Here is a 13,033-nt window from a genome sequence, read left to right on the forward strand (position 1 = left end):
CTCTTGCTCTTGAGGTGGTCCAGCACAAGGCGTTCAAAGGACTTCATGACCACAGATGTCAAGGCAACAGGCCTTTAGTCATTAAGACCTGAGACTGCTGCTTTTTTGGGGACCGGTATAATGGTGGAGCATTTGAAGCAGGCTGGCACTTCACACAGTTCTAGAGACCTGTTGAAGTTCTTTGCAAAGACAGGAGCAAGTTGGTATGCACAGGCAGGATGGGGAGACAAGGTCTGGGCTCAGTGCTTTGTAATCTTTTGTTGTTTGAAGATCTGTCTAACGTCCCCTTCATGGATGCTAAACGGTGGAAAGTGGAGTGGAAGGTGGTGCAGCTTGTGATGCGGCTTGGTGTCTGCATAGTGTGGAAGTGTTTATTTCAAATCTGCAGTAAAGGCTATTTAGATCGTCGGCTAGCCCGCTCTTGTTTTCTACCGGAGGTGAACGTTGCTTTTAATGAGTGAGCGATTCTAATCCGTGCCAAACTGATTTGGGGTCATTAGCGCCAAGATATTTTTCCAGTTTAACTGCAGAGTCCTTCTTTGGAATGTTAATTTCATTAGTCAGCTGATTTCTAGTGTGATTGTAGAGGGCCCTGTCCCCACTGCGTTATGCAATCTCTTCAGCCTGGCGGAGTTGCCTCAGTCTGGCTGAAAACCTTGGCTTGTTGTTAGTGAACATGCGAAAGGATTTTGTTGCAACACACTCCTCCTCACAGAAACTGACATAATCGGTAACAATATCCGTGTATTTATCGAGGCTTCGCATTTAATTTTCAAAGACACTCCAGTCTGTACACTCGAAGCAGCCTTGACGCTTTAATTTGTCGTTGTTGGTCCACTTTTTAACTGATTTTACTAAAGGCTTCACACATTTAAGTGCTTGCCTGTATGCCGGTATTAAGTACAACAACCAGTGATCAGAGGAGCCAATTGGAGCGCGAGGAATTACGCGTTTTTTATGAAACTGTAACAATGGCCTAGGGTGTTATATGCCCTTGTCGGATATTTCACGTGCTGCTCATATGCAGACATATGTTTCTGTGGGTACCCATAAATCCAAGCACGTTTTCTTCATACATCCCAATCAATGTGGGTTTGAGCACACGTTGGAATAGGTGACTACTCGCTGTCCTTGCCCATATTTAAATGTGCAAATCAGTCAAATTAAGCCAGCACTTGCGATCCCCATCTCTGCATGATCACGAGAAATAGAAAGTGAGCAAGGGAGGGAAGTAAAATAAATGTTCTGACTGTGACGTGGAGATGCTGTTAAACGAAGTGCAGGCACGGAAGAAATATTGTTTGGCACGTTGTCCTCCGGTGTGAACGACACGCGAAAGCGGAGTGAATGGGACAGCGTGTGCGCAGCTGTTAATTGGTTGAGTTTGGAAGAGTACCAACATGCTGAAGTCAAAAAGAAGTACTCTGACATGAAGGTGGATGTGAAACGGAGGACAACTTCCCATCGACAAAGCAGATGGAAGAACCCGCACAGAGGGTCTAGTTGCAACCTGCTGTGGTGACACTCCTTTCTCGGGGGTTTTGGGTAGAATGTGGGTGACTCTGATTACCCCAAAGGTAAATACCATTTATTTTTTTACTACTCACAAAAAATGTTTTCATACAGTAACCTACCCTTACCCCTATGAGATAAAGGTTAATGCGTACATGTTTTATGTATGGTATATGGTTTGTAATAAATCTTTCAAATTCAAATCAAAGCATGTCATTCTATCAAAGCGGATGTGACTCATGTTTAATTACTAAACTTACTACTTTAATATACAGGAGAGGACACGCATTCGCTGGGTGCTACATGTTCGGGGCATTCCTCTCCTTCTCTGGTGTCACAGATGCGGATAATTGGGCCACAATAAGTGGCATATCTGGCCCGATTAAGCGTGCTGCCCGCCCAAATGGTCGTGTCTTCACCCGTGCTGTTCTGGAGTCATAACAACAGATTATGATGGAAACAGGTGGCATAAGTGATCGCCTTAATCATAATAGGTATCCTCTCAAACATAAGTGATTTATTAAGTACACTTGTTAACAAGTGAATTCTGAGTCCTTGCTTCTTTTAAATTGTTGAAATCAAATGTTGCCGGGTCTGAATGGACTCCCTGGTTGGATTTGTAATGAGAGGTCCATCTTCTGGCTTGTATTTGTGGAGGATGCTGCACGGCATTATAACCCAGTAAACCTTGTCCGGACTGTAGAGCTGGATACCTCCAGTCTTGTCCAGGCTGCACAATGCCTCTTCACCATGCTGATTGTCCTCTCAAAAACTGACTAAGTGCTGGGCTGGTGGTCATTAAGGACCACCCTTGGGAACCTAAATGGACTGATGAGCCACCTGCTATCATTTGATCATAAATCTTCCGTCTTTGAACTGACGTTCTCTTCAAATCGAGCTAAAGCAGCCATCGTTTCTGGTATTTCAGCATCTCTTTGCGCATTCTTTTATATCCATAATTGAAGACATGTTTTTTTTAATTGTTCATCTGTGCTAATTGTTCATGTGTGTCCATTGGGCATTTATCTAATATAAGTTTCCCAGCATCACATTCAGGTGTCACCAAAGCACTAAATGCTGTAGAAACATGCGTACGCCAGCCATGGAGTTGTGAGGCAGCCCACATTTCCACGGTTATTTGTACCTTTTGAGGCCCCTGATGTGTGAGTATTCAAGTGCAAATGAAGTACTATATTGTGTACTTATCCTGAAGGATCTCTGTTCATCAGTCTATGGATACAGGTGCACAGGATTGTCAGATGGTGGTTGTATACTACTTAACATGAAATTCACTTACTGTCTTTATTTTGGTGACTATTTAATCACTACATTTTTGCACTTCTATATCAGGCAACCTTTAGTGAGTGTAAATAAGGTGTTAACAGCTTCAGACTATTGATCCTGTCTGAACACATCTGTGGCTGCTCACCATGTTTCTGGGGTTCGACATTAGGAAGTGTTGAGCCACATGTGCTGGCAGCAGGTTGAACAGGATCCTCTTGTTGTCCAGTTTCACTTTCTCCATGTCGTCTCTCTCTTCTTCTGCCTGAGGCAGTGTTAACCATCACACAGGACACAAGAAAAGAGGTGTGAATCTTTTTTTTTAATCATGTCTCGTTGGTTGTAATTGAATTTAGGTAGTAATACAGTTGTAGTTTCAGTAAGAGGAGATAATGAGGACTTTTTAAGTACACATTGAAACAGTCTAAAAATGCAAATACTGTACAAATCCATTTAGTTTATCACACAATTGTGCATGTGAACACAGAAAGCATTGTATTATTGCACAGTGCCTTTTTATAAATGTGTGGATGAGGTTTTATTTTTCTCTAACAAACTGAAAAAAAATATGAGAAATGACTGGAAAACAACAATTTTACTAGGCAAACTATCCACCCCTCACAAATGCCACTGAAAATGTCAACGGCATATATCTTTGATATCAATATGAAGGGGTGGGAAATAAAGTAAAACACAAGTTTTTTTAATGTGTTTTTAAATGAATATATCTGACATCTTTTGGATTATTTGAAATGTAAAATATTTCCACTACATCTGATGTCATGCTCCAGAACATAATCACATTACATAACCAAGCATGAAACTTTTCCTACAAATAAAGACTTGCGCCAATATTAATGATCAGGTACATTTCATGAATATTTCTGATTAGAGCAATTAGAGGTGAACGGGATGAAACTTTCACATTACAGTGACCAAAATGACAACATTATAGCTGAACTGCAAGTCTAATTATGAAGGATCATTTTTATAGTTGTAAATAAAAATACAAAACTGATTTGGAAATCATTTTCAACCTGTATTCAGTTGAATAGACAACAAACGTAATGTTCAGATTGAAAAATGTTATTGTATTTTTAAAAATATTCAATCATTTTGAATTGAATGCCTTCAACAAATTCTCAAAAAGCAGGGGCATATATTTGTTGCTGACTGTGATCAATTATCACCAAAGTTAATGTGACCATCTCTACTTACAGTATGCCCACTGAAAATATCAGAATGATCTCCCCAATAGTTAACTAGCCCAATAGTTTGTTGATGTAAAGCGTATTCATTATTCTCCAGTGAGCATCTTTGGAGAGGAAAATGCTTAGCGTCCATGAAATATAAAATATTGGGCAGACTGTTCTGATATTTTCAGTGGTGTAAGGCCGTATAAATGATGATTGATGAGGGTTGAGTGACATTGAGGGATGTTGAGCTTTTGGCTTTATTGTCCCACATAAGGACAGTCAGCCAAAGACCACGTCTGACACGCAATGCCAATTAAAGAAAAAAATTGTCATCCACAGGAACTCTTGAAAAAATCTCTGAGGGATTTTTGCTACCATCAATAAAAAAAAAATTGAGCTGGGAAAAAAAAACACTTTTCTATGTGCATTAATGAATCTGCAAGCAATTCCTGTTATCAAGCAGGAGGCAGGGTACACCCTCAACTGGTTGCCCGTCATATGTAGGGCACATAGATACAAACAGCCACACTCACAATCACACCAAGGGGCAATTTAAAGTGTCCAATTAATGCATGTTTTTAGGGTTGTGGGAGGAAACCGGAGTGCCTGGACAAAACCCACGCAGGCACAGGGAGAACATGCAAACTCCACACAAGGAGGGCTGGGATTGAACCCTGGTCCTCATAACTGTGAGTGAACGCTTTACAGCTGCTCCACCGTCGCCTTGCTTAGCATCCATAAAATAAAAAAATATAGATTTTTGTGATATTATCAGACGTGTAAGTGGGCATAAATATCGATGCCTTCACAACTTTTGCTGAGGATTGATCACAGTTTAGCAATATGTATTGAAGTGTATCTTTATTGATGTGTATCCCTTTATTGATGCGTATCTTTTGCTCACGCATGCCAAATCATCAGTTAACCTTACTGGAGAGACCAGGGGAAAGGAATGTGCCAGTTAGTGCCAGCATAATCATTAGGATAAAGATAGTTTGTGATGCTCTTATTTTATGATGGGGTTCTCTTGTGATGCTCTTTGTGATGCTCTTTATTTTCCTTTCATACGTTTGTGATGCGGACCCTGCTGATAGTAGGGGAATGCTGTAAGTCCTGTATCTTGGCACTTGTGATTTGCTACAGCCATTGTCTGTCACTCATTTGTGCCCAGAATATTCTGTAAGTAAAACCTTTGAAGAAACTGTTCGTCTCCAGCCTGTATTTGGATAACAAACATTCTCACTACACAAAATTAAACGAACGCGCGGAGGAAAAAGCGTCCTCCAACAATTGGTGAAACCCGACATGATTTCGGACTGAGGTGTTGGTTGACAGACAGAACATCGGCCGGCCAACAATTGACAAGGTGAGAGGACATTTATCCTCCAAAAGTGATCTTCTGTTTGTTAACTGGTTTTGAGGTCCGTGTCACGTTTGAATTTGTGACAGTGTGAAATTAGTTTCTGGTTGGTTGAACAGTGGGGAAATTGTGGGTGGTATAGTCCTGGGTTAGAGGCCCTGGTGGGACTCCGTCGCATCCCACCTAAATGGTTGGAAAGCCGTAGAGTGTGTGGGCGTACCACTCTAAAAAGGGTTTAGAAGTGCCCTGTGATCGGAGGTTGTGCCGACACAAAAAGGTTGTAAATCCCATGACTGGCTGACAGACCAATGGGTTGAAGCCAGTCCAAAACTTTCTGAACCGAGAGGTTGTCTCGTTCTTTTCAGAGAATCCTAGAGACGAGAATTCCTCATCCAAAATCAAAGGACGAAGTGTGCACTATAAAAAGTTGAGAAGAATAACCCGGATGAACAGAAGTTGAGAAGAAAAACCCGGATGAACAGCGAAATGCGCAATTGTAATTTTATTTTAGGAGAGGTTGTTTCGTTCTTTCAAGAATCCTAGAAACTAGAATTCCTCAAATAAAATAAGATTTTAAGAGGACTTTTGAAGGGGGGGGGTCAAGCGATTATGGTAAATTAGGGTTTGATTGTGTGGTATCGAGTACTTTTGAGAAAATAAAGAGGTTCGAGCACTTTTGATAAAAGGTGATCCAAACCAAAATGCAGAGAGAGTTTGATAGGGAAAGTGAAAGGTTCGATATGCAGCAAATACCAAACCATTCTGAACAAGTGGTGCTAAGTGAACACATGAGGAATGTATGTTATGTGTGTTTGTGTAATATGAATTTAATGAGTATTTGTTTTCTTTTGTATATAGTTTTGATGGCATACGTGGCATATTGTGGCATCAAAGCATGCCTGAAAAAGAACGAGAGAATGAGAAAGACCAATTGAAAGAATGGATGAGGAAAAACTGTGAGAATGGACGGTTTCCTCCAATGTCTTCAACTGCGTGTTTTGGGGCATTAATAAAGAGAGCAATGGTCTGGTACCGTCAACGCCCAAAGTGCCCTCCGCGCCGCCTCCTTACTTGGAGGAGAAACATCTTTCGGCATTTTCTCCAAATAACCCACGTGTACCGTCACCTGACATGCCCTCCGCACTGAACATGAAGCAGCCCGACGGAAGACAAGAACAGGAATTTGCTGTCTATGCTGGTGCCCACCCTCACTGTGTTCTTGACCGAAGGAATCATCCAGAGGTCTAGCTTCTCCTCCTCATCGGCCTGTGACTCGTTCCCAATTCTTACAGGCTCTAGTAACTCTGCAATGTTTTACCTTTCTCTCCCACTGATGTGACTTTGCTGATGCAGAAACTTCCACCAATGCAATCTGGTAGTATCAAGTGGCTTCAAGCAGTGCAGAGAGCGGTTACAGGACAAATGTTAACAGCAGGTGATATCAGTGTCCTTCTTACACAATCATGCCTGCTTTCACAGTTGAATACTCTGATGCAAAATTCAGGTTTTTCTTCTCTCCCCGATCATCGGACTCTTACCAGGGAAAATTATTTGACCTTGTTTACAGCGTTGGATGCTTTGTTTCCCCTCCCTGAATGTGTCATTTGAACTTGCTATGTTGCAGTTGGAATATCTGAAAAAAATCAGGAAGAAACCACTCATGCTGTGATCTCATCTCCCTCTGTTGGTTCCGAGTGCATGATGTATTAAGCAGGTTCATTCATTGGTCAAGGTGCGCCCCCTGGTGGCCATGAGATGTGCTTCAATTGTGGACGGCCTGGTCATTGGGGCCACGCTTGCAGACAGCGACCTCAAGCGTCCGGATGGAGAGGTAGAGGCAATCAACCTGCACTTGGCTACAATGTGCCCAGAATATTCTGTAAGTAAAAGCTTCGAAGAAACTGTTCGTCTCCAGCCTGTATTTGGATAACCAACATTCTCACTACCCGAAATTAAACGAACACGCGGAGGAAAAAGCGTCCTCCAACAATAGCCAGGCAGTTTTTGATCAGGAAACCCTGTTAAGACAGCCAGTAGCACCAATCAAAGTCCACATTTGTCACATATTAACATGAACCCTACAGACACGGCTTTGTCATCCAGAGAAACTTTTTTCAAACATTTTAAAAGCCTTTGTGATGCAATTAATACAAAGTAGAGCTAACTAAACCCATTTATATGTGTGGAAATTTTTCTGCAACAATCCCTTTATGTGCTATCACATGGCTGTAATATTTCCTCAAAGAGGCATTTCAACAAATGGAATTTTTTTTAATGACTTCCAACATGTTTCCCCATCACTACTTTTATTTGTTGTTGTCTAAAATAGATATCCAGACTTTCAACAAAGGCCTAAATTGCACCACAGATAAAACATAATAGTTCAATGAGAAAACTGCATCCCCTCCCGCTCATTATGTGACAAGTTGTGACAGGCTGAAAATGTGGGAAGGCCAAAATCAACTATTTCATCAGAAAACGAGATGGAAAAAATACCACTGAGTTTTTCTGTAGACATCATTTATAAGTCCAGAGCTATGGAATAAGTACCCATCTTGTCATCATTAGCTAGGTCCTTCAACAGATAGCAATACCTGTGTTGCCCACAAGTAGTCAAGTCGCAGCTTTCGGTCGAGCTGTCTTGAGTGGAGAGCAAGAGCTCCAGAGAACAGCAAGACAGCCAACACAGGATCATATCCCCGAGTGTGTAGAAACCCACCACTGAAAGACAAAGCAGAACATCAAATTCTCATAAAATATGGATCTAATCTGCCAGGGGTAAAATGCTTCAAATGTCACATGATGTTGAAACAGCTACAGTGTTAAATAAAATAAACAGTATCTAAAGTCTGAGGCACGGTGAGCAGCTGTAGAGCATTGGCCTCATAGTTCTGAGGATTGCCGTTCAATTCCCGGCCCCCAAACTCTGACAGTGGTCATGCAGGGACCGAACAGCTCGTATCAGGGGTCCGGTACCCCATACTCTTGGAAGAACCCACACAAGACTCCCCGGGGGCCCAGTCAAACACCTCCTCCAAGTTCACAAAACACATGAAGACTGGTTGGGCGAACTCCCATGCACCCTCGAGGACCCTGCCGAGGGGGTAGAGCTGGTCAATGGCCAGGACGAAAAACACATTCCTCCTCCTGAATCCGAGATTCGATTTCCCGACGGACTCTCCTCTCCAGCACCCCTGAATAGACCTTACCAGGGAGGCTGAGGAGTGTGATCCACTTAGAGTTGGAACACACCCTCCGGTCCACCTTCTTAAAAATGGCGACCACCACCCCAGTCTGCCAATCCAGAGGCATTGTTCCCAATGTCCACATGGTGTTGCAAAGGCGTGTCAACCAGGACAGCCCCACAAAATCCAGCACCTTTAGGACCTCATCGAATCTCATCCACCCCTGGAGCCCTGCCACCAAAGGAGCTTTTTAACCACCTTGGTGACCTCAACCCAGTAAGCAAAGCAAATCAAATTTATTTGTATAGCGCATTTCATACATGAGGTAACTCAATGTGCTTTAAATGATTGAAGGCATTTGAAAATAAAGAGATAAAACATTTAAAACGGGATAAAAATAATAAAAATGGCAAACACAATATTAAAAAAAAAAAGAATTAAAACCGCATACAGTGCAAGTAATATGACCAAAAAGTTAATATATTCTAAAAAGCATGAGAAATAAGACTTTTCAACCTGGATTTAAAAACTTTCACACTTGGGGCTGACCTCACTTCCGTTGGCAACATGTTTCATTTGTGAGCAGCATAACAGCTAAATACTGGATCACCATGTTTGCTTTGGACTCGGCGCACCACTATTTGACCCGAGTCAGTCGATCTCAGAGCTCTACTAGGTTTGTATTCCGTAAGCATTTGTTTTATGTATTCAGGACCTAAATCATTTAGTGATTTATAGACCAGTAGCAGAACGTTAAAATGTATTCTAAAGCTGACTGGAAGCCAGTGCAAGGACTTTAGGATGGAAGTTATATGCTCTGACCGCTTTGTTTTGGTCAGAACTCGAGCTGCAGCTGTTTAATACTCTTTTTGGGGAGTCCAGTCAGAAGACCAAAACAGTAGTCAAGTCTACTTGAGATAAAACCAAGGATGAGCTTTTCCTGGTCTGCTTGACCAGACAAGACTTCACTCAATATATGTTTTTCAGATGGTAGAAGCCAGCTTTTGTGATTGATTTGATATGATTGTTGAAAGTCAGGTAGGAAACCAATCAGAACGCCAAGGTTTCGGACGTGGTCTTTGGTTTTCAAAGATAGAGAGTCCAGGTGTTTACTAACAGCAATTCTCTTTTCGTAATTGCCAAAAACAATTGTCTCAGTTTTGTTCTGATTTAGTTGAAGAAAATTTGGCTCATCCAGTTATCTGATTTAGACAGTGGGACAATACTTCAATTGAACTCTAGTCATCTGGAAACACTGCTAAATATAACTGTATCATCTGCACAGCTATGGTAATCAAAATTAAAGTTTTGAAGAATTTGAGCCAAGGGTAGCATATACAGGCTGAACAGGAGAGGTCCAAGAACTGACCCTTGAGGGACCCCATAGGTCATTGCCATTCGCTGAGACTGAGCACTTCCAATGATCACAAAATAGCTCCTTTCCTCCAGGTAGGACCTAAACCATTTAAGGACTGTTCCATTTAGTCCTACCCACGTTTCCAACCTGTTTAGCAGTGTATTGTGATATACCATATCAAAAGACCGCTGAGATCCAACAAGACCAAAATTGACACCTTTCTTGTGTCAGTATTCAACTTTATATCATTTAGCACTTTGATAAGAGCAGATTCTGTACTGTGATGAGTTCGGAAACCTGATTGAAATTTGTCAAAGTTCATTTAAATTCAAAAAATTGCTTAGTTGATTAACTTTCTTAAGAATCTTAGCTATGAACAGAAGATTTGAGATTGATCTGTAGCTTGCTAACATGGAATCGTCCAGTGCTCTGTTTTTTAGAAGAGGCTTAACAGCAGCTACTTTGAGAGCTTTAGGAAACTTGCCAGACTGAAGTGAGAAAATGATTATTTGGCTTAGATGGCTGAAGAGAATGGTTTGATACACTCACATTTTATCCTCACTAAATTGGAAGTTCTAATTTTTTGGTGACATATCTCTTTGACCAATTTTTTTATCCCTTGTAATTACAGGGATGAAAAATGCCTGATCTCCATAGGGGTCTGAGTTATTCTGGAAAAGACCTGGTAAATATCAGTCACATCTATAGATAGTCTTCATGGGTGGAGGAGGGATCTTTCGCTTCGTGGACGGTGGTTTCATGCGAGTGGGGATGGGAGGAAGATCTTGGAGTGGTATGGGCTGGACTCCATCATTGACAATAGTCTTTATCCTATCTCTCATACCTAATATTGCATTCAGGCTGGAAGAGGGGGAGCCAACATCTACTGCAGATTGTGTGGTTGTTGTATTCATACAGGGGAGATTCTGAGGTATGGATGGCTCCAATGGAGCAGGAAGAGGTGAGGGAGATTTAAAGTGCTGGAACATTCAGTTTGTCATTTGCTCATCAGATTGTTTGGATGACAAAAATGAATCTGTGTGCACCTTGTCTCGCCTTATCTCTTGTTCCTCTGATTGTTTGGGAACAACTGGATCCTTTTGTCCTTGGTTTTTGGAAAAAATTTCTTCACAGGGCGGTGAATGACGCACACAGTGGAAAATGATGGCAGCTATAACATTACCCCTTGTCTATTTAGACAGAAACTGTCTACTTTGTAAAGATTTTTACGCTCCCAAAGGCAGAAATTGCCAATGAAACTCACGAATAGTGCAGTGCACACCTTGCCTAACACCTATTCAATTGACGGAGCCTCGAGAAATGTTCATCTCCAGATCGTACAAGTGGAGGAAGGTCCGCTTATGAAAACCTCAGCATCCATCCCTTGCACTTTTGTTAGCTCTATGAAATCTCGCTTCAGTACCTCTGATTGCTGCTTGAGAACATCCAGGGCCCCTGTGTGTATAATGACAGATTTCACAGTTGGGTGTTGAGGAGGTCTTCGAAGTATTCAAAGTCGATGATCGAACTGCGATTTAAAGTGTTCTGGTGCCACGTGCATATGTGGACACCATTATGCCTGAACATGGTATAGAGTTTGTGCACGCGACGTCACCATTTTTACTGCGCTATATTTCCGGTCAAAAAGAGCGGCTCGACAGTGTCGGGGACATTGAACTGGAGCAGAATATTAACAATGCCCGAGACCTCTTGTGCTTTTGTTTGTTACAACAGACGAGACAGATATTCAAAGAGCTCATTCTATGGAATACCAACTGAAAAGACAAGAAAAGATCGATGGATTTCGGCAATTAAACATGATGGCTGGTGCCTAACCAAATACACACGACTGTGTACCGATCACTTCACTTCAGATAAGAACTATTCTTCTCAATCTCAAATTCCCAAAAAGTATTTACAATGCCAAGTTGGCTCATTTGAGAACAGTGCACTTAGGGAGTCGTCTCCAGTACACAAAGCGTGTTGTGGCCACACGTTAATCTTCGGTAAACCTCTCCCCTCTCCTCTCATTGTTCTCGAATGAGTCCAATGCGAATTGCAAAAAAGAAAATAAACCGTCGGTCACACAGAGGTTGACCGAAATTCAATGTATGGCCGCAAAGTGCTTCCGTGTACGGGGGCTGAAGCCTATCCCAGCAGTTTATTTTCTTTTTTTAAATACGCATTGAACTCATTTGAGAAAAATGCATATTTTAAAAAAAAATGTCTGTCACGGAGAAATTTACCAAAGTTTCACGTGTGGCCGCAACACGCTTCGTGTACGGATGAGGTGTAATTTTTTTCCTTCCAACTTTAGTTAATGAATGTGGGTTTGTGTAAAACCAGGTGTCATTTATTTAAATATTGGTATTTGGATTGAAAAAAACTGACCAAAATTTGAGTCGGTTCATCACCATGTGGGATTTATTCCTAATTGAGAACAGATCCAGCAAGGAAGTATTTGTATGCATCCAGACTTTTCTACGGTTTCAAACTCTTCCGTGTAAATCTTGACGACTTACTCGGCAGATACATGTGTAGATCCAGTTGTCCAAGATGAGCAGAAGGGGGTTAATAGTCCAATTTCTTATGGGCGAGAACATCGACTTCGGCATTAAATATGGGTCTTCTATGCCAAGTGTTATGTGCGTGTGTATTTTTATTCTTTATTTTCCTTTCATACTTTTATGTGATTATGATGCGGTTCTTTTGTGATGCGGGATTCTGGAATGTTCCGAGGAGTGCCTATATGAGAAGACTGAGAAGGACTGTCAATGGAGGTTCTTACCACCACTCTATGAACAAGTATACAAGTACACGCCACACTGCATTCTGCCTTTCATCTCTAGACATTTCTGGACATTTGTTGACTCAGAATATTCGCTGGAAAGAACATTGGGCTGGTTGTTTAACTCTGGTGACTATTCGTAGCTCTATTCAACTACTTGGTCTTTGAACTTCTATTTTGTGTGAGTTGTTTTATCGTTTTTGTGTTGTGTTGTATTGTTGTGTGTGTGATTAAATTGGCTTAACTTCTGCTTTGTCATATTTTGCTGGTTTGAGCAAGCGGATTTTTAGTCTAAATTCACATGTAACACAAGTGTCTCATTTTTCCATGTCCCTTCGTTTATTATCACCTACT

At 41.5% G+C, this 13,033-nt stretch overlaps 1 protein-coding gene across 1 annotated transcript in view; it reads right to left on the bottom strand.

The window, feature by feature from the left end:
* LOC133503554 (adenylate cyclase type 1-like) overlaps positions 1–13,033 on the bottom strand; it is a 126,465-nt gene that overhangs the window by 37,874 nt on the left and 75,558 nt on the right. The window contains exons 15-16 of the mRNA XM_061825265.1: positions 7,944–8,070; positions 2,942–3,058 (exon numbers count right to left, since the gene is read on the bottom strand). Of these exons, the coding sequence (XP_061681249.1) occupies positions 2,942–3,058; positions 7,944–8,070 (244 nt within the window). The remainder of the gene's footprint in view (positions 1–2,941; positions 3,059–7,943; positions 8,071–13,033) is intronic.

This window comes from Syngnathoides biaculeatus, chromosome 7, assembly GCF_019802595.1.
Source record: "Syngnathoides biaculeatus isolate LvHL_M chromosome 7, ASM1980259v1, whole genome shotgun sequence".
In the NCBI taxonomy this organism is placed as follows: Eukaryota; Metazoa; Chordata; class Actinopteri; order Syngnathiformes; family Syngnathidae; genus Syngnathoides; species Syngnathoides biaculeatus.